Raw genomic sequence first — 25,539 nt, forward strand, 5'->3', positions numbered from 1 at the left:
CCTTAAGCTGGGGGGCCTGCATGAACTTGACTTAATGCCAGAGTTGAATTGAATTCTAGGACACGTAGCGGGGGTCTGCCTAAAACTACAGACTTGCTTGGTGCAGAAAACCCACACCTTTGGTGGCAGAAGTGTTCTGTGGGTAGAGGAAAGTTTTCCGTTTTAGTTGGCATCAGAAGAGTGGGATTTGCTAGAACTGCCCAGGCTCATGGAAAGATGTGGTTTGGGAAGAGAAAGGCAGGGCTGGGAAGGGGAACCTCTGATTCCCGGGTGGCCACAGAGCTGCGTGGCATCGGTGCTGAACTGTTACTCATGGTATAAGTGACCAATGGAATTTAGAGATGGCTCCGACTCCCCATTCGGTGTACCGGACATGTAAGGAAATGTGAAAAAGAGCCCCATAGATCATCCCCTGGTCATGGTTATCCGTAGTAGCTAAAATGAAATCAAGGGAGTGCTGGGCAGGACGCTGGTGCTCGACCAAGCTGATTTCAACAAATTTGCATTTCAGCCCCTAGCCTCAAAGCCACCTCCATAGGAAAAATGTATGCAGTCAACAGAAATTCCCTCTAAGGCCTCTGGTCACCAAGAGGCGAGTCAATAGGGGGATGGCAAAACCAGGAAAACAATTGAGACCAGGGAGTGGAGTGGGAAGGAGTTCTTTCCTTTTGTGGACTGGTGTCATCAGCTTCCTGAAATATTAACTGGGAATCCACGGGAAGGGCATACGGGTGTTGTACTGTTCTTGCACTTTTTCTACCTGTTTGAAGTTTTCCGAATTAAAAGTTGGGGAAGGACCACTGGCTGACTCGGTGGGTAGAGCATGGGACCCTTGCCCTCGGGGTTGTGAGTTGGAGCTCCGTATCGGGTGTAGAGATTCCTTAAAAATAAAATCTTGTAAAAGAATAAAAAAAAGTTTTGGTCCCCACCATGCTCTTCCCATCTTCCTGCTCTGCCACCTGAAGCAGAGGCGTGAGGGGAGAAGTATGTGGGGTTGGCCTCACGATCACAGAATGGCTGCAACAGCTTCCACACCCAAAGCCCAGAAGAATGCTTCCTTCCTCCATCCAGGCACTTCTTTAAAAGTGAGGGAAACATTTACAGAACCATTTCCCGTCAGTCCAGGCGGAGTGGGAGCTGCCCCCTCATGGATCAGCCGACTCCAGTTCAAATCCTGCCTCGGGAGATCAGGCTTTCTAGATATGTGCCACTGTGTAAGTTAACCTCACATTCTTAGAGTATCCTCATCATTTTTAAGTAGCAGGGCTTGAACTCATGACCCTGAGATCAAGACCCGAGCCTAGATCATGGACTGAGCCTCCCAGGCGCCCCCTAACGCCGCCATTTCTAATCCTCCTTCCCCAAGTGATAAAATGAGCCCAGTAAGACAAGCTCGCTGTCTTCTGAAGGCCTGAAACACATTGGTATCTAAAGCCCCCATGAGGCCCAGAGTGCCGTGGGGTTAGGGCAGTAAGTACTACACACAGAAAAATGCTCTGGGCCTGCGGTGGGTCATTTCCTGCAGGAGAAAGGAGCACTCACTGGGCCAGGTCTGTGCAGACCGGTCATGGGGAGCGGGTCCTCCTCCTACAGTGCTGCTCTCTCTCACACACACACACACACACACACACAAGCCCACACGGACATTCCGCTCGCACTTTATTAAGTACGGGAGGACGAGTTACAACGGGTGGAAGCAGTGGGAAGGCCCAGCCCCCACTCCCACCATCACTGGCACACGATAATAAACAAACAAATAAATAAATAAATAGGGGGGTGGGCATTAGGGGCAGGTGGCACAGCAAACACGGATGGCACAGGGAGGGACACAGAAGCCCCGCCCTCTGGAGCCATGGCCACCGTCTACGCTGGACCGGTACCATCATCAGGGAAAGGCGGGGCGCTCCACTACAGACCCCCGCAGAGCCACTGTGTGGACCCCATGATCACCGCCTTTGCGGAGGGGTGTCTTCAGCCCTTGGACCCTTACAGACGGAAATCTGGACCCATAGCTGGTCCAGTGAGATCCGGATTGTCAAGGGACCACGATGTCTCCGTTTCTGAATGGTTCTCTTCAGGATCTAAGAGACCAACAGGTCATTATTACCTGGTGTTCTGCTTGGTCCAACTCAGGACCAGGGACATTAAAGGCGCATTGTCACTTAGCCTTCTGACGGGTTTCAAAGAGTCATTGTCACTTGGGTTCCCAATGAAACCCTTCAGGACAGACCCATCGATGGGTCACTCTCACTTAGCCTTCTGATTGGTCCATTCAGGGAGCAGGTTGGTTACCTAGGCCTCTGATTGGTCAACAGGAACCCAAGGCCGCTGGAGGGGCAGGTACAGCTCTAGAGGCAAACCCCGCCCCCCTCACCCCAGTCTGGGAGGGCGTAGGGGGTTAAGTGCTCAGGGTTGGGGGAAATCTTCAGTGAGCATCAAGGCCCAGATTTCCAAGGGGGGAGGTCACAAGGGAGGAAATAAGGCCACCTGGCTGGGTCAGGCCAGTGCGAACTGGTGGATGATGGGGCAGACAGCTTCTGGAACAGCAGAGTGCCCACCCACCACGGGGAGGGGATGCGAGGGCCCTAACTCCTTCCCTGGGTCCCCACCCCACCAGGCTGCAGTAAACGGGGCCCAGGAGCCGGCAGCTCTTGGCCTCTTGCCTCCATCTACAGGATCAGGGTCGGGGAGGGATGGGGCTGCAGTGCCGGTCACATGGGCTCAGTCCTCCAACCCCTCCATCAAGTCCGCGATGCTCTCCACATAGTAATGGGGCACGAGATCGTGCTGGCCGGATGCCAGGTAGGCCTGGGCCTCCTCTAGGCGGGAGACGCCTGTGAGCGTGAGCAGAGTGGTCATGCCACAGCGGTGGCCGAAGAGGATGTCGGTCTCGAGGCGGTCGCCCACCATAAGCGTGCGTGCGGGGTCCACGCTGAAGTGCTCGGTGATACACTCGAACATGTAAGGGCTGGGCTTGCCCACCACCAGGGCCTGGCGGCCCGAGGCCGTCTCCACTGCAGCAGCCAGGCTCCCGGTGCCTGCAGGGAGATGGAGACGTGGTCAGTGCCCAGTGGCAGAGGGGAGGGGGGGGGTCGTGGGGGAGGGGCAGTCAGGCTCAGACGCTGGACTTCCAGGGAGGTCGCTTGGCATGGGGGGTTAGAGGAGGCACCGAAATGAGTTAAAAGTCTTCTAAGGCTTAGCATAGCGCTAAGTATAGGTACAGACCCTGCAACCAACTGCCTGAGTTCAGACCTCATCATCTCCACCCTTCTTGGGCCAGCCATTGTGCCTCTCCGTGCCTCAGTTTCCCCATTTCTAATATGGCCCTGCAGGGGCTGAATGAGCCATATGGTATGTAACTGGGCTTGGCTCAGTCAGTCCTTGCTTGGAACAGGGGGATCCAAGTCAGGCCTACGTTCAAAGAGGAGCTGTGGGCATTGAAGGGGCAAGTGCTTGGGAAACAGGAGCTGTGGTTGCTGTTGCGAGAATGGGGGCTCCTGGCTGCAGAGACGGGCACAGCCCTTTTAGAACGTGGCAGGGCACAGGAATGCTCATCCCCTGGCCCCAGTCAGCCTCGGTGGCCGGGAAAGTGATCACAGGGAGAGAATTCAAGCTGGAGACAAAAAGCGACATGCTTGAGGATGTCCGTGGCCCCAGTAGCTATAATAAGCAAAACTGTGAACACGCCCAAGTGTTTAACAATAGGAAGACTGTTTAGAAAAGGACAGTCCTGACTCTCAGCCCAGGACCATGCGGCCCCCTGCACAATAAGTCCACTGTGTCCGTCCCACAGGCCCGTCCTTGTGCTGCAAGTTTCAGCCTTCACATTAATGTCCCTGAACCAATGATGATGAGGATCGCAATTTACTGAGCACATTCTAACGCGCCAGGGGCTGTGCTGGCTGCTCACGGAAGCCCATTATACAGATGGGAAAGCTGACCGCTCATTGCCATTAAGTAACTTATCCAGGGTTGCACAGCCTCATAATGGGAGACAGGGTACGTGCTCAGATGCGTCCGACCCAGTCATGTGCTGGGACAGTTTGTCCTGGCTTGGGAGCGCCGAATGTTTCATTTTCAGGGATTTCATGAGCTCGCTGTGAAAGCCACTATGAAAAGTCAACTTATATAAACTGATGGTCTAATTATGTTTAAAATAAAGAGAATAAAGTCTCAAAGCTCATTACTTCCTAAGTATTTTGCCATTATCTATGCTCTGGAGATTCTTTACATCTATAATGATGGAAATACTATATAATGCTGTGCAGAGATCTTCCCAACTCCACATTCAGTGACTTAATGTTGCAGACTTGAACCTGGCTATCACCACAGAGATTGGGAAATGGTATAGATCAAGTCCCCCCCCCGCCCAGTTATCAAACGTTCATCGGTACAACACGGGGCAGACCCCCCGAACGCTCTGGGTCTTGTCTCCCTTCACAGGGGAGGACATTCCGTGGCATTAAGTCAAAGTTACAGAACAGAAGAGTGGGCACAAATAGCAAGAATCCTCGGCCCGCCCAGCCCCCACACGAGGAGGGGGAAATTCCCCAGTGTCACGAGATCAGGACATGACCTGACTCAGGTCACGAGCTGGCCCAGGGCAACTCTGCTCGGAGGTTCTGCCTGACATCTGACCTAGAGCTTGCTTGTTTGTTTTCTCGGGTAAGTGGGTAGGGAAGAAAAGCCTTTTGCCCTGTTGGTTAGAAATTCCTTCCAGGATGGGTAGGGCTCAAGTGAGTCACCCCAAAGTGTTTTTCTCACCTCCAGAATGGTCTCAGCTGCATCAGCAATGCCCTCTCCCACCACCATGGAGCTGATCACCCTGGGCGCCCCCCATGTCCCACTTTATCCGCTCAGCTAATATTTACTGAGGCCCAACTACCCGCCAGGCACTCTGCTAGGCACTGGGCATAGAGCAGCGTGAGGGACACGGTGTCTACCCTAGGGGAGTGAGCGTCCTAGTAGAAGCATCTAAGAACATAGCTCTGTCCTCAGACCACCATTATGCTACTTCACTGAACATGCTGTAATGTGGGGCGCCTGCGTGGCTCACTTGTGTCTGACTCTTGGTTTCAGCTCGGGTCATGATCTCAGGGTTGTGAGGTCAAGCCCCATGTCCAGCTCTGTGCTCAACCGAGAGTCTGGTCTCCCTTTCCCCCTGCTTCTGCCCCTCCCCCTCTGCCCCATTCCCTGCTCTTATGCTCTCTAAAATAAAATCTTTTTTTTTTTTTTTTAAGATTTTCTTTATATATTTGATACAGAGAAATTACAAGTAGGCAGAGAGGCAGACAGGGGGGTCGGGGGGAGCAGGCTCCCTGCTGAGCAGAGAGCCTGATGCAGGGCTCGATCCCAGGACCCTGACTGAGATCATGACCCAAGCCGAAGGCAGAGACTTCACCGAGCCCCCCAAGCGCCCCTAAAATATAATCTTTAAACAACAACAACAACATCCTGTAATCCAAGGCTGACACGTTTTGGTGGTGACATCTTTCTAAGACAGCAGGCACTTCTATTTGCCAGTTCAAGTGGCTGCCATGCAGCAAGAGGGTAAACACACAATTTAGGAGACCCACAGGGGATGGGGATGGAGGCACTGGGGTGACAGACTTGCATTCTTTCAGATTTTATACATATTGGGGCCTTTATTAATATTTTTATACCACTGTTTCAAAGCCACATCACTCAGCTATGTACAAACAGGACATCCGTGTTATAGCCAAGCTTCTACCACCCCCTCTAGGTCGTGGGAGAGATCAACTGGGCCTGTGCGACACAGCAGGTGGGGACCGAGATGAAAGGGGCGGAGCCATATGGGCAGGGCCTGGCTGGTCTCCAGCTCCTCCAACCCACCTTTCCTGAGTCGGGGGCCTCTTAACCCACAGTCTTAACCCGAACTTTGAAGCCTTCAGGGAGTAACTCGCTTTTCACAGCATGGCCCAGGACAGGCAGCAGCTGCGACAGCAGAAAGCCCTGACCAGAGCCCTCAGCTTGGATTTTTGGGGAGACCGGAATATGCAGCAAGTAGGTCTGCAACAAAGCGAGGACAGAACTAGCCTAGCATTATAGATTCTGGGCCTGGAATCAGTTCTGCCATGGCCCACGCCCGGCTCCACATTTCATCCCCGACTGCCCTGCCCTGGAGGATGCCTCCTCCAGGAACCCTTCCCAGATCCGCCTGACTCTAGGCCCTCCTTGCCACCCCATCACAATACCATGTCTATTCCTCTGTCAATGCCAGACCCACTCCCCCAGGATTTGGTATCAGTGACAGTCTAAATCAGTGGCCAGCAAGCAGGGCGTGATGGAAATCGTCCCCACCCTCAGCCTACTGGCTGGGGCACTGACTTGTCCACACACACTTACCCCTGGCAGTTAGCTGCTGCTACCATCTGTTCTTGACTAACTCAAACCCTCCAAAATGTGGGAGCCTCCACCTGCTCTTGCCTCCTCTGAAGGCCTGAATACCCAGATGACAGCAGTAAAGGGTGCCTTGGATGGGGGTGGGGTGGCCACAAGAGCCAAGTTCAGGTCCTCCTGTTTTGGGGCAGCTCAATTCCCCTCTCTTGGCCTCAGTTTCTTTAACCGAGAAATGGGACACTTCCGGAGTAATTTGGAACTAAGAACAAACCCCAAGGTACTTCACAAAACTCTGTAATACTAGGAGAGGGGTCTGGGTACAACCCACACCTACTATGTGCCTGGCAGTCACCCTGATCACTCTTCTCTGGGAGGAAACTGGCATGGAGAGCCTTCCCATTTTACACCCAGGACAGCGATGCTCCGAGGTTATGTAACTTCAGATTACTGAGCCCTGGAGCTCGAACTGGAACTCAGGTCAAACTCCATCCACCTCCCTATGCTCATCACACACTCCCCTACAATCAGCGGCTGCCAGTGGTGTTCCAACAGCTCAACGGGGCGGGGGGACACAGTCCTTTCAGGCTGTTTCCAACACTCCGGCCTCAACCCCTGACTGGTGAGGGGGACAAAATGACAGGGGTCCCTGAGACAGGTTCAGGAAAGCAAGGGCTGGGTATCCGCCTGCAACCCCCTGAACCACAACAGGCCTCAGTTTTCTCAGCTGCCGTATAGGGGCCCTTCTGCTGCCCCTCCAGTGGTGGCAGTTTGAAGAATTAACAGACGTGGCCATGACAAAGCTCGCCCGGGCTCTTGCAGGGTGGGACCGGCCCTCACGTCTCTCCAGGTCCCCACCTGTCACCTGTAGACACCCCCTCCCCGCCCCTCTCCCCAGGCGTGGAAGGGAGAGCGCAGGTCGCCACCCCACCTCGGTTTCCCCGCCAGCCCCGCGCTCACCGGGGGTTCGGCTGCCATCGCTGAGCGGGTGCCACGGGTCGCGGTCGGTGGCCACGAGGAGGCAGTCGGGATCACGCAGGTGCGCACACGCCTCGCTCAGCTTGGCGAAGGTGAAGTGCTCGTCGTAGCCCACGAGCACGGCGCGCACGCGCGGGGCCTCGCCCGGGTCCTCGCGGGGGTCCCCCGCGAGGCGCAGCCCCGCGGCTCGCAGCTCAGCGCGGAGCCCCTCGCCGCCCAGCACGAACACGGCGCCCGGCGCGCCCGGCGGCCCGAGCAGGCGCTGGCGCAGCAAGCGCGCGGCGCACAGCGCGGAGCTGAACACCTGCTCGGCGCGCAGCCCCCCGAAGCCGAGGCGCGCGAAGCGGAGGGCCAGCTCGGGCCGCGCGCGCCGACTGTTGTTGCTCACGAACAGCGCCGCCTTGCCGGCCCGCGCCAGCCGCTCCAGCAGCTCCGGGGCGCCCGGCACGGCGCGCTCGCCGTTCCACAGCACCCCGTCGCAGTCGAACAGGACCCCCTGCGTCCGGCCCAGCACGTCGCGCAGGGCCGCGCCGCGCAGCCGCTCGCAGCGCGCCATGCAGCCGGCTGGCCGCCCGCACGCCCGCGCCGCGCCGCGCCGCTCTCCCTCCGCGGGCACGGAGCGCCGACCCGCAGCCCGCCCCGTGCCCCGCAGCGGCCAATCGGCGCGCCGGAAGGGCCTGGGGGGCGGAGTTACGGCCTGGCCCGTGGGCCAATGGGGGCAAGTACCTCGGAGAGGAGCGCGGCCTCGACCTAACGGGACCTGGAATAAAGGGTAAATCTCGGCCGCCGCCGAGGGGAGGGGACCAATGAAGACCTAGCCCTCGCCTCGTCCCCAAACTCGGCTAGGCCAGTCGCCGCCGAGTTTCGACCCCGACTGGCCAATTACAGGACGGACTAACGTTCCTCTTGGCCAATAAAGAGTTACGAATAGAAAATCTGGAGCGATTAGCCGCCCTTGCGTTCCCCAGCCAATCAGAAGCTTCAGAGAGCTGGTTGCTAGGGAGGAAGCAGAGATGCTAAGGGAGCTGTTGCCTTTGGGTCAAATCTCGTTGCCCTCTGAACCCTGGATGCTCCAGTTCTGAGCAAAGTCCAGAGAAGCGTGTTGGTATGACGATAGGAAAGAGGCACGTAGTGTCTTCTCAAACTCCAGGGTCCTTGGCCTAGACCAGTCGTTCTCTGCGCTGGCTGGTAGAGTCCCCCTGGGGAACTTGTATTTTCAGATATAATTTACATACAAGTAGGATGCGCAGATCTTAAATGCACGGCTGGATGACTTTGACAAATGCGTTTTAAAAATACCAAAGCGTGGGGACGCCTCGGTGGTTCAATTGGTTAAGCTTCGGCCTTCAGCTCGGGTCATGATTCCAGGGTTCTGGAATTGAGTCCTGCATCAGGCTCCCTGCTGAGCAGGGAGCCCGCTTCTCCCTTTGCCTGGTGTTCCCCCTGCTTGTGTGCGCTCTCTCTCTCTCTGACAAGTAAATAAACAAAATATATTTTTTTAAAGATTTTATTTATTTGACAGAGAGCGATCACAAGTAGACAGAGAGGCAGGCAGAGAGAGAGAGAGGGAAGCAGGCTCCCCGCTGAGCAGAGAGCCCGATGCGGGGCTCGATCCCAGGACCCTGAGATCATGACCTGAGCCGAAAGCAGCGGCTTAACCCACTGAGCCACCCAGGCGCCCCTAAACAAAATATTTTTTTAAAAAACACTAAAGCGTAGCTGCACCCCAGAGATTCTGATTTGTTTTGGGTGGGGCCGAGATATTTTGGGCTTTTTTAAAAACACCCCAGGCCAGGGTGGAGAGGCACTAGGTCACCAAGCTGCTAGAGGCAGCCTGTCACTCAGCACCCTGGGGATGGGAGGGAATGGAGGGGGACAGAAGACCCAGTTGCCCAGGACAGTGATTGGGGTGACTTGGTTGCCTTGGTCCCCATCTGGGGAGGCTTGTGTCACAATTCCAAGTTGTCAGCCAACCTCTGAGAAGGCGCTGAAAACCTGGCCTCCAGGAGCAATCAGAGCTCCAAAGACCTGCAAAAAGCCATCCTGTCCCCCCTCTCTGAGGCTCAGATAATTCCTGCGCCCCCATGCCCTGGCCTTTTGCTCCTGTCTCAGGTGCTTTCCTTAGCTTGGATTGTTCTTCCTTCTTCCCTGACTTTTTCACCTGGACAACTCCTAAAAGACTTTTTTTTTTTTCTTTTCCTTAAAGTTTTTACTTATTTGACAGAGAGAAAGCAAGAGAGGGAACCCAAGGAGGGAGAGGAGAGGGAGAAGCAGGCTTCCCGCCGAGCAGGGAGCCTGATGATGCGGGACTCGATCCCAGAACCCTGAGATCACGACCTGAGCTGACGGCAGACGCTTAACAGCTGAGCCCCCCAGGTGCCCCTAAAAGACTCTTTGAACCACCTCTTCCATGAAGCCTTCCTGTGCCCTCCACACACAGTCTGGGTTAGCCGGTGGGCCCCTAACTGGCTTGACGTGGGCTCCCAGTGCCATCATACTTAATTCTGACTGTCAGCTCTCCTGCATGTCTGTTCCCAGGAGCTCCTTGGGCATAGGGCTGAGCTGGGGGCCTGGCCCAGGTTCCCACACCGAGCAGCCACCGTGGTCTGCACACAGATCCAGCTCTACTACTTGAGGGAGCCCTACCTGTCCCCACTCTGGGAACAGCAGAAGTTGGGGGCACCGACATCCACAGCGGCCAGCGTTTACAGGGCACTTGTGTGTGCAATGTTGGTGCTCGGGCCTTTACGGGAATGTCTCGTGTAATCCTCAAGACACTTCTGGGGTAGAGACTGCTGTCCTGTTTCCCGGAGCACCAAGAAGTGAATTGCTCGGGCTGTGAGGGATGGACCCAGGCTCTGGAATCAGGGAGACACGGGTCCTGATTCCACGTCCGTGCCTCATCTACTGTGTGCCTGGCAGGTCGCTTTCTGAGCCTCAGTCTCTACTCAACCAGTCAAAGGTGATGGGATTCACTTGCCCGGGAGAGGGTTCTATGGAAAAACCACGCACAGAAAAGCACAGGGGAAGAGCACAGAGTAAGCGCTGAAAACGCTGGCCCTTTTTATTTCAGACAAGAAAGATGGAAGACAGCAAAGAAGAGGGAATATCTTCCCTTTCACGCAAGTGGTTTCTTTATTTTGAGGGCAGAAAGGAAAAAACCGACGATCATGGGGGCAGCTGCTCCAGTTTTGTCCAAAATAATTTATTTGCCAGCCTTAAAAACAATACGTTGGCAAGAGAAAAATAACAGTCCTGTTATCTGGAACAGGCAAGCCCCTCCTTCCTTCTGGCGGCTCCCCGGGGACCCTGCCAGAGAGCTGGGAGTCGGGTGAGGGCCCCCCCGCCAAGCCTAGGGCAGCTACAGAGAAAAGGGTCTGGAAGTGGAGGACTGTCCTGAGTCCTCCTTGCCATGGGGGCCGACCCAGCGGGCACCGAGGCACTTGTATGCAAAGGCTGAAGGCCCCCAGCCCGGGAAAGGGCGAGGGCCGTGTCCTGGGGGGACAGGTGGGAGGGAGGAAATGCTGAGAGGCTGTTGGCGAGGGGCGGCAGGCTCAGTCGGTCTCCGAGGCGAGACTCCTGGGCCGGGGTTGAGGGGGGATAGCGGGGGGAGTAGAGGCCCTGCCTACAGCCTCAGGGGCCCCTCCATCCTCTGGGGCCACCCCCAGGTCCACCTGCACATTTGCACCGGGGCTGGGGGAGGCCGGCCCAGGGGAGGCTGGGCTGGGGGAGGCTGGTGAACGCCGGCTCTGGCGCCGGGCGGGCTGGGGAGGATTGGGGGGCAATGGGGGTGGCACTGTGGGGGCCCGGAGGTTGCCGCCCACCAGACGGCGGGGCAGAGCCTGGGGGGTCACAGGGCTGCTCGAGCCGGGGGGCGCGAGTGGAGCTGGAGGGGAGGAGCGTGTGCTGGAGACCTGGGGGGGCGGCATGGTGGGCCGGGCCGGCGCTGGGCGCTTGGCTGTGGAGGAAGGATGGGGTGGGGAGATGATTAGGCATCCACCTCAGGACCTTTGTATCTGCCATTCCTTCTGCCAGGAACTCTATTCCATGGTTGACTCCTCCTCACTTAGGCCTCCCTCCATGGGTCTCACCCTCGCTAGAGTTCCCCTTCGCCCGTCCCACTCTAGGTACTGTCATAGTTTCCTGTTGTACATTCTTCATAGGCCTCGCTGCCCTCCGAAGGGAGCATGTCCGCTTTAATTTTGCTTGACTCCCTGAGGAGCAGGTAAACGGGAAGAGGCCGTCCTGTGTGGGGTCACCCAGCCCAGTGTTGGGGGCACAGAGTGGATATCCATACGTCTTTGTTGAACAAAGAAGTGCTGGCAGTCCCCCCTGACTCTGGGGTCTCGCTCGCCTCTTGGGAGCCCACCAGAAGGCCTCCAGCCCAGTTTTCAGAGATCCCACTGCACGGTTCCAACCTCATGAGATGGCTGAGGCCAGGAGGCCCGGACTCTGGTTCCAGCCTCACCTCCTCCCACTCCCACTGTGGGTTTGGGGCAGATCATGCCCCCCGGGTCTTCAGTTTCCTCATCGGTGAGATGGGAAGCAAGCCTGGACTTCCCAGGGCTGGCATGAGAACCTTCGGGCCCCTGAAGTGCAGTGCCCCAGTGCACACGTATCCTTAGACACCCCATCCTGCAGGACAGTCCCTCTGTGACTTGTCAACTCCTGCTGGTCCAGAGGCCCTGACGGCTGCTCCTGGCTCTACACTGTACCCCCAGGTAGAAAACTCCAGGGCCTCATGGGCTGGTTGGGCCCTCCCAAGGGTCCTGGTCCCTGGCAGTGACTCCCCATCGGAACCCTGGGCCTTGGCGTTAGGCCAAGTCAACAGGTGTGGGCACCACAGGGATGCAGAGGAACTCCAGAATTCTTCTCACCACCACTGCCTCCCCCCACTTCGTTGCCCTTGGAAGCCTCCACCCCATGTTCCCTCGTATTGGCTCCACTCTCTGGACTTCTTGACAGACTGGACCCCTCAGCCGCCCACCCCGAGATGGCTAAGCTTCACGGAGCGAGAGCTGTGTGCCGGGTAGGGTTAGGCAGCAGCGTTTAACAAACAGCCCTACAAGGCAGGTGTGGGTCTTGTTCCATGACGCAGGGGAGGAGGGGCAGGCCTGTGAAGTCACCTGCCCAGGGTCACAGAGCTGGAATCTGAACCCAGAGTGCCAGGCAGCAAACCTGAGCTCTTGGCTGCCTGGACTCCTGGCCTCGCCAGCTGTCTGAAAACACAGCCCCGCTCCCTGCCCGCCTTTCCCCTCGCCCTCCCCAAGCCAACTTACTCTTCCGAGCCATGTCCTCCGTTGGAGTGGCTGCCTCTGAGGGACTCCTACTGACCTTGGGGGAGGCTGGTCTGGGGGGCACCTCAGACTCTGCCCTAGGAAGGAAGAACAGGGTCAGGGTCAGGCCTGGCCACCTCCCAGGAGGTCTCCTGGAATCGTGGGGAGACTCCCAGCCAACAGGCTGAGTTTGGGTTCTCCCAAGACTTGTCCCCCACCACCTTGTGGCTGGGCCTGGGATCTGTCCCCAGGCTGCCCCCCTCTCCCCCAGAGGATGCTTCTGGCTTTGGCCAGGGTTTGCATCTAGGGAAGCCCTGGTTTCTGTGTGACACTGTGACAGGGTCCTTGGATTCCCGTGGGCCAGGAAGGTGGGTGGAGCGCAGGGCCTGTATGGGCTTTTAAGCCCCATCTGAATGAACATCACTGGATGCTTTAGCCACTAGAAGTCAGAGAGCGGCTGAGAAGCGGAAGGGGAGGCCACGGCTCATTCCTGGCTCCCTCCAGTTCTCTGCTCACTGGCTCCTCTTAGGGATCCTGTGTTAAAGCAGCCGCCCAGTCCAGCTCCCCAACCTGCTCCCCTCTCCTATGAGGGCACGAGTCACTGCCCGGCATGACAGCATCCATCTGTCGGTGGGCTCGGTGACTCTCTCTCCCCTGCCCCGGGAAAGCAAGTGCTAAGGGCCACCTTTGTCTGCCTTGCTCATCTAGGGAAGGTCTCCGTTTGGGCCCCCACTGTGCGATAACAAGCCATGCCTGCTTGGCACAGAGCCAGGGTACTTCCAGGGGACCATGCAGCCCTTCCAGATCGAAAGGCTCAAAGAGAAGACTGGAAGGTATTTATAAGTTCCAGCTAACCAGCACCCTTGTTCCCTAAATCCCCAGGACCCCAAACAGTGCCCGGCACACAGTAGGTGCTCAGTAAAGAGCCATATGATGAACAAGGGAACACATCAGAGGCGGGGAGGAATATCGCTCCCGAGTCTCCATCCCACCCCCTCCAATTGGGGAAACCTGGTATTTGGGATTAAAACACAATAATTACATTTCCTAAGGTATTGTTGGAAGCCCTGAGATGATGCCTCAGGCTGATGTCTTCGGGCAAAGACGGGGTCATTCCTATTTGTCAGTCCTTACCTTTCCTTGGTAGCCACTGAGACTGGGGCTGGGGCCGAGGCCGGAGCTGGGGCAGGAGCAGGGGCAGGGGCCGGGGGCGGAGCAGGGCCTGGGGTGGCCACAGCAATCGTTGGAAGCTCCTCAGCCTCTGGCCTGTGGCTGACTTTGTCCTGGGAATCAGGGGCTGAGAACAGGCCTGACACGTTGAAGTTGATGTCTGCGGACAGAAGGAAGCCATGTCTTAAATTCCAGGACCTCAGCCAGTGTCAGGCCCTCCCTTCCCTTTCCCCTGACACTCCGTGGCCCACGTTTCACCTTCCCGCTCCCACACGAGCCTCACAATAATCCCGCAAGGTAGGCAGGATCATGCCCATTTTACAGATGAGACACTGAGGCTCGGAACAGAGAAGCAATTTGCTCCAGGTCTCGTAGTGAGTTCATGGAGCTGCCAGGGACTGAGCTGAGTCTGGAGGGCACCGAGCTGGGCAGAGGAGGGCGCAGAGGGACACGTTCACAAAGGCAGGCACTTCAGGGCGCCTGGGTGGCTCCGTGGGCGAAGTGTTGCCTTTGGCTGAGGCCATGATCCCAGGGTCCTGGGACTGGAGCCCTGTATCTGGCTCCCTGCTCAGCAGGGAAGGTCTACTTCACCCTCTCCCTCTGCCCCTCTGCCCCAGCTCTGCTTTCTCAAGCTCTCTCTCTTTCAAATAAACAAAGTCTTAAAACAAAACCAAACAAAGGCAGGAGCTTTACCTCCAGGGAAGAGGGTGTCCGCCTTTTGTATCAGAGCCTCCACCACGCCCACCACCTGGATGGAGGACACGGAGGCGGCATCTAGCTGGGCCTGGTCCCTGGAGCAAAAGGGAACAAAAGCGAGCGGTCCATTTCGTAAGTAAAGTCTTCATGAGCCCAATTCTCTTTCTGGCCCAATGAGATCAAGTGCCTGTTCTCACCAAGCTCGCAGACGGGCACCTGGGTGGCTCAGGGGTGAAGCATCTGCCTTCAACTCAGGTCGTGCTCCCTGCTCAGCGGGGAGTCTGCTTCTCCCTCTCCCTCCGCTGCTCCCTCCCCACCGCTCGTGCTCTGTCTCTCACACACCTTCTCTCTCTCACATAAATAAATCTTCAGAAAAAAAAGAAAACTCGCAGACCACCAGTGGGCGGCCAGTGTGTCGCTCATAGGCCCGTTCCCCCTCCTTCTCCCGTGACAGGCTTCACTAGGCAGGATGGTTCCCTTTCCCTCACAGTTCTGGGATCTAGGGAGCCTCTACCGAGTAACCATCCTCAGCAAATGAATGAAATCTTTCTGCCCTCTGTGGCCAGGTGCATTGAAACGACCCCTCCCATAGCACACACGGCACTTCACAGCTTGGAAACCATTTCTCCATTCATTGTCTAATTCCCAAAGCAAAACCCCTTCAGAGTCGGTATAATTTCTCTCCAATTTACAGATAAAGAAATGGAGAGCCAGAGAGTGATGTCTGAAGGCATTTCTGGAAGGGCGAGGGGGTGGGGCTACAACCAGATCTCCGGGCACCCCACACTCCAAGCTCCCCATTATCACTCTCACCCGGGACGCCTCGCTCCAAAACCCTGTGGGGTCCACGTTCCCTTTGGGCCGCTGCTCACGGCAAGCCTTGAGATGGGGAACTCAACCCACTGCAAGGATGGGGAAGCTGAGGCCCAGGGGAGAAGTAAGCAGCAGACGGCTGTGGTCGGCGGGGGGACTGCCCTCTTCCCCTCACCCTTCTTTCTCTGGGGGCCACAGCAGGTTGGGCCCCAGGACGATGGCGATGTTGCTGGGGGTCATCTTATTCACCTCCTGCTCCTCGGCCAGCCGTGCCAGGAACTTCAGCAGGTACCTGGGGAGGCAGAAGGTAGGTACGGTCACGGACAGGGCCACGAACACCCAGTGATGCCCCTGAGGCCCGAGACTTTCTCAGCCTGGGGTTTCCAAAGAGTGGCAAAGGTCCCCCTCAGGATGCCTTATTTTTTCTTTTTAAAGATTTTATTTATTATTTGACGGAGAGAAACACAGCGAGAGAAGGACACAAGCAAGAGGAGTGGGAGAGGGAGAAGCAGGCTCCCTGCTGAGCAAGGAGCCCAATGTGGGACTCAATCCCAGGATCCTGGAATCATAACCTGAGCTGAAGGCTGACGCTTAACTGACTGAGCCACCCATGTGTCCCTAAAATTTTTTAATAGCTAAATGATTTGACCTGCTGAGTGCCACACATGTGTGGGGCGCGGAGCTAAGCTGAGAATCTTCCTCCCTGCCCTGTGAGGTAGGAACAGGTGTGCTCTGTGTTTTCCTGATGAGGGCACGGAGGCACAGAGAGGTCAGACCACCTGCCCAAGGCCACACAGCAGCAGAGGTGGGAACTTCAAGCCAAGTGGCATGGCTTCAAAGGTTTTAGGAGTGCGTTTAGCTCAGTGTCTAGTAGGAAAAACATGACTAGCCCGTCTTGGCTGTGGTTTCCGAATATTGCCTAGGATGAGGGGCCAGGCTTGGGCTCACCTGAGGTTGTTGAAGCTCTCCCAGGGCAGGCGGCCGCACACCTGTTGGAGGGCCTCCAGCCGGGCCCCTGACTCCTTCAGGCTGGGGATGGGGAGAGACCTGGTGAGCCAGTCCAGGAACCCACCTCCACAGGCCCACCGTTTCCAGCATCCCCATCTGCCTCCCACCTCACCTGGCTGCCTTCAACCAATCATCATAGAGGTCAAAGGTCATCAGGGGCTCTGGCAGCTCCCGCAGATAGGACTTGAGGGCACCTGAAGTGGTGGCAAGAGTTTCAGACACGGTTCCCGAGGCCCCCACCTCCACCCCGGTGCCCGGCACTCGGCATCTGTTAGGAACCAGGCCCTGTTCACACTGACGTGACCAGGTCTGATCATTTCTTTGGGCCCTGGGCCTTTTGGAGAAAATGATGACGTCTGGCAGACTTGTTCCCAGCCAGATGTCCACGCATGCAAGGGAGTTCATCACCAAGCCCTCCCCTCCCCCTCCACGGACCCCTGTGTGTCCTGAGGTGTCGATCACCAGGCCTTCAGCCAAACTACCACGGGTGGGAGTGCTCCAGGCAGCTGAGAGGAAGGGATTCGGGGGGGAAAGCCCTCTTCCCGGGGCTCCAGGGAGCAGGCACCTGCCACGGCATGGGGGTCAGAGCAGAACTCCTGCAGGCTGCAGGGGTCCGAGGCCATGGTCTGCTTGAGACGCTTCAGCACTGAGGCTCCCGCGGCCAGACGGAAAAGGCCCTGGGGTACGAGAGGAAATGGACAGGGGGTCACGGACGGGTGGGCAGGGGAGGATGCCCTGGCTCACTTGGGGTGGGCCCCCGGCAGTCACGGGGCACATGTCCCCCCCAGTCTGATGGGCGCTGTGGGGCCCACGGTGTGTACAGCTGCCCTTGCTCTCAAGGTCTAGGATTTGGCCCAAAGTGGGAGATCTGGGAGAAGCTGGCGAAGAGGTGGGGAGACAGGGGTCTGGTTAGTAGTGGGAGGGAGAGAAGAGGCCAGGCAGCGCCGTCAAGAAGCCTAAGCTAAGGGGCGCCTGGGTGGCTCAGTTGGTTAAGCAACTGCCTTTGGCTCAGGTCATGATCGTGGAGGCTGGGATCGAGTCCCACATCGGGCTTCCTGCTCGGCAGGGAGTCTGCTTCCCCCACTGACCTCTCTCCTCTCATGCTCTCTCTCTCTCAAATAAATAAATAAAATCTTAAAAAAAAAAAAAAAAAAGAAGCCTAAGTTGGCCTTCGAGCAGGTTCTACCCCCTAAGGGTCTGGGCTCAGGAATGGAGCTGACACACTAGGGACCGCCTGATGCAGGCGGATGGACGCGGCGGCCTGCAGCAGGGGCCGCACGGTGGGGCCCAGGCCTTCCTGACACCCTCCCCTGTGCCGCGGGCACAGGTTCCTCGTGGCCTCCGTCTCCCCCTTGTAGAAGGCAGCCAGTGAAGGCTTCCTGCAGGGGTTTCTGGGATTACTAAACAGAGCAAGAAACGTAAAGGCCTTAGGGCACAGCGGCTGCCTCACGGGCATCCCCAAGTGGGTGGTGGTGTCAGCCTGGCAGCAGGAGGCTGTGGCCTCACGGGACCTGGGCTCTAACGGTGGGGTCACAGCACCAGCACAGGGCAGCCTGAGGGGGCTGTGGACAGAGGGAGGGCCCCAGGGCTCCGGCCCGACCTGCCCCCGTGGGTCCCACCTCTTCCTTCATGCCGTCAGAAAGCAGCATCATGACACAGGCCTCGATGGGCAGGGCGATGTCCCGGCCCAGATTTTGCAGGTGGGTCTCCAGGGGCACCCCATACACCCCGAGGGCGGTGGCCGTCATCAAGGGGGAGGGGTCTGCAGGGATGAGACAGATCAGCGGCCCAGGGTCCTCCCCTCCCTGGCAGCCAGGGTACCCCTAGACATCCGCAAAGCCTACTGCTTTGGCCAATGGTACCACCTCCCGCCCAATCACCCACACCACAGATCCTGAAATCATCCAACATCTCTCCCGAACCCCCCCAACTCCACCGATGCCACCCCAGTCCAGGCCACCATTCCCTCCCTCTGCCTCCTAAAGTTCTCCTGACTCCAGTCCTGCCCCTTCACTCCATCCTCTACGTAGCAGACGACCTCTCTATCACAAATCTCATCGGAACTAATCTGCCAGCTTCTTAACAGGCCCAGAGTAGGGCCGGGGTTGGGGGTGTGGGGCCGGGCCCTGCCTCTGTCTGTACCTGCTTGGCTGTGGTTCTCCCTCAGCTCAGCCAGGGCTGTGTCCAGCGAGCTCAAAGACTTGCGATGGTAATCAGCTTGAATCTCCATGAGCTGCGGAGACAGGGGGGCACCCCCAGAGGGAGTGAGGGAAGTTACTCCACCTTGGAGTCCCTAAGAACACACTCCTCCCTCCCACATCTGGAAGGGTGTCCCAGTGGCCCCTGGTGTCCACCCCTGAGTTCCAGTGGCTGGAGCCCCGTCTAGGGACTCACGTGGATGAAGTAGTTGGCATACGTGTCCTCCTTGGTGGCGAAGTGGTAGAGGTCGGCCAAATACTCGTCCTTGGAGACAGAAAGGGGGGGGCTCGCACCGGTGAGGCTGGGGCCCAGAGGGGAAACTGAGACCCAGAGGGGTGAATGACTTGTCCAAGCTCTCTGTGGAGGGCCCTGGTCACGTCTCTTCTCTCGGGTATAGTCTGCACTTGGGGACGGCCCACAGGAACCCCCTGGAACCCCCAAGGGACGTTGACAGCTTCTAGCCCTCATCTCTGTGCCACACCCTTCGCGAGGTGCTTATGTCCTTGACCATTCGCTCCTCGACTCACTCAGCAAGCCTGCGGGGATGGCGGCCAGGACACCAGGTCCCTGCCTCCCAGGAACCGAGTATGCGGCATAGACAGGAGGCTAAGAGCTCGGAGGCTCACTCCCTGGGATCAAATCCCGGCTCTGCCGCTTGCCAGCAGTGTGGCCCTGAGTGAGGCAGATCACCTCCCAGAGCTTCCCCTCCCTGAAATGGGGACAGGACCCACCCTTGCCGCCCCTCACCCCCATCCTGGGAACCCACAAGCGCCACTCACCTTGCTGGTCTCCACCCTCTTCTTCAGCTCCTCCTCCTCCTCCTTCAGCGTCTCCATCTTGGTGGCCGTGGCAGTATGGCCGTAACTGCCAGTGCCGCCGCCCAGGCCCTGACCGCCGCCTGAGTTCTTAGCTGCCTGAGTGAGCCTGGCAACAACGATCCCGAGGTGGGGTGGTCAGTGTCCCCCACACTGCCTGTCCAGAGCCAAGGGTCCCTTCCATATGCCTGACCGCCCAGGATTCTGGGATTTATGGATTAACATCCCAGAGCCCCACTTGCCCTGAGCCTCCTTTTCAGCCTGGGGGGCCATGAGTGCTCGAGGCCGCCCCCTGGTGGCGGGCTTGGTGATCGCAGCCAGCCAGCCCCAGGTGGGCGGGGCCTTCCTGCAGTCCAGGCCTCTTGGAGGATCATTTCTGGCTCTCCTAGGCTCTGGGGGGTCACCCTCAGCTAGCATGAGCACGTGCACACACATGTTCACAGAGACTAGGTGTGTACACGAGGGCACACACTGTCACCAGCGGGCCCTGCCACAGCCTCCAAGTGTGGGTTCTGCGGCTGCCTATGGGGGCTGACCAAGGTGTGGAGCCCACCTAGGGGCTCTGGCTCCCACCTGCTTTTCAGGGTGTTCCAGTCTGACACCAGCTTCTGCAGGCTCTTCTTGTGCTTAAGAATGATTGGCAGCTCTTCCTAGGGGGGAGGCACGGGGAGGGTGGAGGTCAGCGGGCAGAGGAGGCTGGGGAGGGGGTGGGGCTGGGGGGGGGTAGTCGGGAGGATCACCTCGCTCAGCTTGCTGAGCGGCTGCAGGACATCCCTCTCCAGAGTCATCTCAAACTCAGCCAGAATGCGGGCCAGCTGGTTCTGAATGGCGCAGCTCATCTCTAAGGCCTTCCTGTGGACACAGCACCCATTGGGCCCAGCTCCTCACACCCACGCAGAAACACTGGGTGAGGCCTCCTCCCTCCCCATCACCCCCTGTCCCTTCTAGCTCTCCTTCATCTGTCAGCTAAGCACCCCCCCTCCCAGGCCTGGCAGCCTTCTCTGACCTGGACACTGACCACCCCCCTATCCCTAGCACAGATGCTAACTGACCCTCAGCCTGGTCATCCTTCCACGGGGGATGCCCTTCCTCACCTGGACCCCCTCCCAGCCCAGATCTGCCCCCCTTGGCACCTCTGGGTGAGGGCTGGGGCCCGGTCCATGCTCACCCCATGCTGGAATCAGGGTCCAGCTCCTTGAAGCTCTCAGCCATCGTGGTGGACAGAGCCATGAGGGGAAGCTTCTTCTGCAGGAAGGCCAGGGTCTGGCTGTGAGCATGAATGTGCTCACTTGCCGGGTCTCCCTCCACCCCACCTAAGCACACAAAGGGCTCCTTGGGGACAGGGCCCCTGCTGAGACTCTTGGTATGGCCAGGGGAGGAGGGAAGCCAAGAGGGCCACAGTCTTAAGTGGGAGTGGAGAAGGAGGATGGCCAGGCAGGGCAGAGTGGCATCTCCCTGTGACCACGTCACCCCACCCCATCTTTACCCTCTCCCAGAAACCAATCAACTGGGCCTGAAGAAACCATGGAGTACTCTCGCACAGAGGGGGCAGGCAGCCGGCCCAAGGTCACACAGCTGGACGGAGGACGAATGGAGGCCCTGGGAGCAGTCTGGGGGTGGGGCTCTTCCCCTGCCCCAGGGCATCGGTGGCTCTGCACTTAGTCACTGCTAAACTCAAAACACTCCCATCTAGAGTTAGGAAGAGCCCCAGCTTGAGTCAGAAAGACCAGGGATCAAGCCTCGGTTTTGCCACTAACGCACTGTGTGACCTTAAGACTTTACCTCTCTGTTTCCTCGTCTGTACAAAGTACTAATAAAGGCAGCCTCCTCCTAGGGGTGTCGTCAGCGGGACATGAGGCAATATGCTAACAGAGCTTAGCAACAGACTCGTTGATTAATACCAGTGAGTATTAGTATCAGCTTAAATGCCACTTCCTTCAGGAAGTCCTCAGGCACTGCCTCAGTTCAGAGGGCCTGCTCTGCTCCGCTCTGGGGGCTGACAGGACAGAGAAGTTTGGGAGCTGTCAGAGGCCTGGCCTTGTCTCAGGGGATCCGTGCTGCGGGGGCCAGGGTGGAGAAGGGATGGGGTAAAAACAGAGCCTCGTGAGTGGGGTGCCCGAGGGGTCTTGGGACAGCGCAGGCTTCACCCTCTCGGTGTGCCAGAGGCTCAAACTAGCAGGGAGACCCCAGCCCTGACCTCACTCTCCCACTGGGTAGAGGTGTCCTGTGTGGGCCCCAACTTCCTGGGACCCCCACTCACCACCCGCTTGTCCATGTCCGCCCCGCTCTGGCCCTGCAGACAGGCCTGCAGCCGCTTGTGGACATTGTGGGCTGCTCGCTTGGCCGGCTCCAGCCGCTGTTCCACCTGGGTGGGGGGGGGGTGCTCAGAGTTGGTGGCTTGTGGGAGGTTGCTGTCCCCCCCCCCCCCCGTTCATTCCCAGAGCAGGAACCACCTTTCCCTTCCCTCCTCCTGGAGACCCCATGGCCAACAGCTTGGGGAATGACTCAGCCCGGCCCCCCCCAGGTGGCGTCCTGGCCGGGTCCTCCGCTGACAGCTTGCGCGGGCCTGCCTTGCCACCCGCTGCCAGCCCAGGCTTGTACCTGCTGCAGGTCCTCCCCCAGGAACTCGGCGGTCTCCGGGGTGCTGTGAGGGAGGGAAGAGCTTCTGCTGAGGCTGCCCAGGTTAGGAAACCCCCTGCCTCCCCCTGGCCCCTCAAGAGGGCACCTGGACCCTGGTCGCTTCCAGTGCCCCTCCTCTCCTTGAGGGGCCCGCCCTGGGTGGCCGGCCTGTCTGCCTCATCCCAGTCGGAGCACATTCCATGGGGGCGGGAATAGGATACTCTGGCTTTTTCCTCCTCCACCCAGGGCTGTGTCCTGAGAGAGGGCGGATGAAACCCTAAGCGGCGGGCTTGGGAAGCCACCCCAGCCTCTGTTGCGCTGACCCTAGGGAGAGGAGGCCCGGCCGGCCCCAAGAACGGGAAGTGTGAGATCTCAGACTCCTGGGCTGTCAGACACACAGGACTCTGGACTGGAGTGGTGTGCAGGCCCTGGCACAGATGCCTATGTGAGCCTGGACACTCGGTCCCCAATTCGGGGCCCAGAGAATGGGAAACTCCCAATGCAGGGGGAAGAGGAGAGATGATGGGCCCTGGGAGCTCCCCAAACTTCTGGCCTCCACCCCATAGGCTCTGGGGGCCCCCCCGGGGGGGGGGTAGGTGAGAGCAAAGAGGCCCAGGGATGTTTCCACCTGAGGCTGGGAAAAGCAGAAGCAAGATAGAGAAGCTGGAGGCCTCCAGGCTGCGGGGTGGGGGAGAGGCACAAAGCTGGACAAGCAGGCCCCTCCTCCCACCACACCACTCCGGGACCTTGTCTCCTCCCCTCCCCCAAAGTCTAGGGCACTGACCGCTGCCCCTTCCCCCCAGGCAACCAGAGATGGTTAGCTGTCCCCATTGTACAGAGGGGACAAGTAAGGCCAGGGAAGACCGTTCGCTCCAGAGGCTCATGGAGGCCGAGAAGACCCAGCATCCTAGATCCTCCCTGGCAGGCAAAGGAGTGGGAGTGCCCCCTTCCCCAAAGGACCTTGCCCCTCCTGCCCTGGCCGAGAGGTGGGGGTGGCATTCAGAGGCGTGGGAATGAGAGTAGACCTCTGGCCAGTTCGAGGTTGGCTGTCCCCGACCTCTCCCACCCCTCCACGTCCCCGAGGATCCGGCGGGGGAGAGCGTGGGGCTGGGAGGGAGCGGGTTGACACTCACCGTCCCAAGCTGCCCGTCTGGGCCAGCTGCCGCATGCGATGCAGCTGCCTCTTCATCATCTTGGGCGCGGGCTGGGGGCCGCGGGGTCACGGGGGGGGAAGGGGGCGAGGGCCCGGCAGCCCCCGGCCCAGCCTGCCTGCGCCCGCAGCGCCGCTCTCGCCCCGGATGGGTGGGCGGCGCTCTCCGCTTCCTGGGCCAGCCGCGCTCCGGCGGCCGCTCGCTCCCTCCTCCTCCGCGCGCGACTCCGCCCCCGGCCCCCAGGTCACTCCTCTCTCCAAGTTTGTTTTCTCGTTCGCCCCCGGCTTCCGGGCGCCCCGCAGGCCCCCGGCCGGTCCCCGCGACGGTCGCGCCGGCGGCCGCCTGGCGGTCCACAGGTTGTGTGGCGGCCCCGCCCCCCGGTCCCGCCCCGCCCAACCCGGGTGGCGGGAAGCAGGTAAGCCGGCTCCAGCCACCGCGCGGCCGCACTCCGGGCTCCACCCCTCCCGCCGGCCCGAGGGCCCTGGGTTTCAGTAACTTCTGCACCCCTCTTAAAGGCAAGGAGGGTTCCATGCTTGGGAGCCAGAGGCCAAGGACCGGCCTCTCCAGCCCGTACTGGCCCATCTGGGCTTGCCCAAGGATGCTGCCTTGGACTCCCTCTCCAGAGGACCTCTTGGCCAACCTGAGCTAAAGATTACCCCTCCCTCCTCCCCTGCTGGAGACGGCTGGGGGACTTTGGCTTCCTGGGGCCACCTTGCTGCTTTGTGCCCTTGGACAAGTCCCTGGAACTCTGGACTTGCTGCCTTTAATGGTCTGATGGGCCGGACAGCTGCCCATCCTGGAGAGTGAACCATGACCCTGCCTATTCCTGTCTCCCTTTAAGGAGGGTGGCCCACCCTCCTTCCCAGCGCCCTGACACCCGGCTCCCTCCCAGCCCCAGCAGTTGCCTCCACCATCTGTAGAGCCTCTCCTTTCAGCGAACTTTGGGAGTCCTTGCCGGAGTCCTTGCCGTTCCTCTTGTAAGGCAGTGATGGGGGCGCTGCTTTCATCCCCCAGACTCAGTAGTAGTTCTTTCTTTGGCCCTCCACCCGAATCACAGTTGGGCATACAGTAGGTGCTCCATATCTGTTCAAACAAGATGAGGGACCACACACAGTAGTCTTTGCTTACTCTGAACCCCCGTACCCTCCAGGCCCCAGGGGTGGGGGGAGAGGGACATCCGTGTGGTCTGCCATGCCCCCCCCCGCCCTTTGCTTTGAGTTTTAACTCAGTTTGAGGATTACTTGAGCACCTACTGTGTGTGGGTGGGCAGACTTCGTACTGCACGAGGGCAGGACCAGTGGCCTCAGACAAGGGATCTGGCACACAGTGAGCACTTACGGGATGCTGGCTGCTCTTCGCCACCCCCTGCGCAAGGGACACCCAGCCCAGTGGGAGTCGGGAGGGGCTGAGAAGGGAACCCCCCCAGCTGCTGCTGCTGAGTCAGAGCCTCCCAGCTGGGAGGCCACCTGAGCGTGGAGTCCACTGGAGTGAAGGCTCAAGCTTGCATAAGGAGACCCCAGACAAGGTTTCCTAACCCACCTCTTTTTCCCCAACTGGAAGTCCCCTGGAGGGGATTCTAGAAAAAGGGCAGGGCTTGAGGAATGCCTTGATGGAAGGAGCAATCAGAGTCCAGTGTAGACCTGGCTTCTTAAAACGTGGGGCTGGGGTTTGCAAGGCCTGGGTGTTACTCCTGGCCTTTCCGCCTTCCTCACTGGCCAGATCCCAGAACACCAGGGTGGCTTAAGTTTCCCCCATCTCTGCAAAGGGCAGAGCCTACTGTGTACACAATTAGGAAGCTGAAGGCTCCTAAGCCAGCAGCTTGACACCAGGTGCCGCTGCCTTGCTGTCTGGGAAATCCTGGGTTACAGGGTGTCCCCACCCTGTTTCAGCCCTGCCTCCAGCCTGGAACACTCTGGGTCTGGGCTTGTCCACTTCCCTAGCTGCTGTGAAGGTCCCTGAGGGCATGGTCTGGCTTCTACCTTTATCCCCTCTAGGCTTGCCCAGGCCTAAACCCAAGCTCACAAGGGTCAGGACACCCGACCTGGAGAAGCAGCGGCTGGAAACCACCAGGAAGGGCCGTCTGATCAGCCCAGTGGAGCTCTGGGCCTCTCACCCAGGATCCGGGCTCCCCTCCAGCCTGACCCAAGAGCTCTTCTCTGACTGGCCTGGGTGGGGCTGCTGTGCCTCTTGGCTTGGGTGAGGGGTATGTTTTAGGTTATATTTAAGCTTGAGCACACTTGGATGCTGAATCATAAAGGGTTGGAAAGCCCCAAAGGTTGGATCATAGGCTTCGAAGGATGTTGTAATCAGAGACTTTTGGACTATGAGGTTTTATCGGGAAATGTCAAGATCACAGTTTGAGAGCTGCAGGTGCAGGAAGGGGGCATCAGAGATCACCGGCCAACACCATCTCCGATCAGGAGACCTCTCCACTGGGCGTTGGGAGGGCTCTTTGGC

General features: G+C 58.7%; 1 protein-coding gene across 3 annotated transcripts; it reads right to left on the reverse strand.

Moving 5' to 3' along the window:
- Positions 1 to 1,642: 1,642 nt before the first annotated feature.
- Positions 1,643 to 23,444, reverse strand: LOC101681572 (chronophin). Of its 3 annotated transcripts, none has more exons than XM_045083893.1 (18): positions 23,065 to 23,444; positions 21,914 to 21,956; positions 21,573 to 21,677; positions 20,481 to 20,557; positions 20,053 to 20,164; positions 19,886 to 19,962; positions 19,277 to 19,421; positions 18,693 to 18,761; positions 18,441 to 18,531; positions 17,918 to 18,060; positions 16,864 to 16,975; positions 16,411 to 16,492; positions 16,239 to 16,319; positions 15,466 to 15,582; positions 14,475 to 14,572; positions 13,746 to 13,941; positions 12,615 to 12,709; positions 1,643 to 3,038 (listed from the first exon to the last, which is right to left on the reverse strand). In XM_045083893.1, exons 1-18 carry the CDS (start codon positions 23,121 to 23,123, stop codon positions 2,722 to 2,724), a joined length of 2,019 nt encoding a protein of 672 aa, XP_044939828.1. In that variant the 5' UTR covers positions 23,124 to 23,444; the 3' UTR covers positions 1,643 to 2,721. The 3 variants fall into 3 exon arrangements, with proteins under 3 accessions (XP_044939828.1, XP_004743512.2, XP_004743251.1); XM_004743194.3 differs by lacking the exon at positions 1,643 to 3,038 and adding an exon at positions 10,375 to 11,293 and having other exon boundaries at positions 23,065 to 23,441; XM_004743455.2 differs by lacking the exons at positions 12,615 to 12,709; positions 13,746 to 13,941; positions 14,475 to 14,572; ... (12 more) ...; positions 21,914 to 21,956; positions 23,065 to 23,444 and adding an exon at positions 7,318 to 7,941.
- Positions 23,445 to 25,539: the final 2,095 nt, after the last annotated feature.

This window comes from Mustela putorius, unplaced genomic scaffold (genome assembly GCF_011764305.1).
Source record: "Mustela putorius furo isolate JIRA1106 unplaced genomic scaffold, ASM1176430v1.1 tig00000738_pilon_pilon_pilon, whole genome shotgun sequence".
Classification (NCBI taxonomy): domain Eukaryota; kingdom Metazoa; phylum Chordata; class Mammalia; order Carnivora; family Mustelidae; genus Mustela; species Mustela putorius.

Bases quoted from the DNA above. Each gene is read 5' to 3' on its own strand.
- LOC101681572 (XM_004743194.3), bottom strand. From the start codon at position 23,123: ATGATGAAGAGGCAGCTGCATCGCATGCGGCAGCTGGCCCAGACGGGC. The intron at 19,422-19,885 runs GTGGGAGCCAGA...CGTTGTTGCCAG, and splicing joins TGGAACACCCTGAAAAGCAG to GCTCACTCAGGCAGCTAAGA. The intron at 18,061-18,440 runs GTACAGACAGAG...TCATCCCTGCAG, and splicing joins GGAGAACCACAGCCAAGCAG to ACCCCTCCCCCTTGATGACG.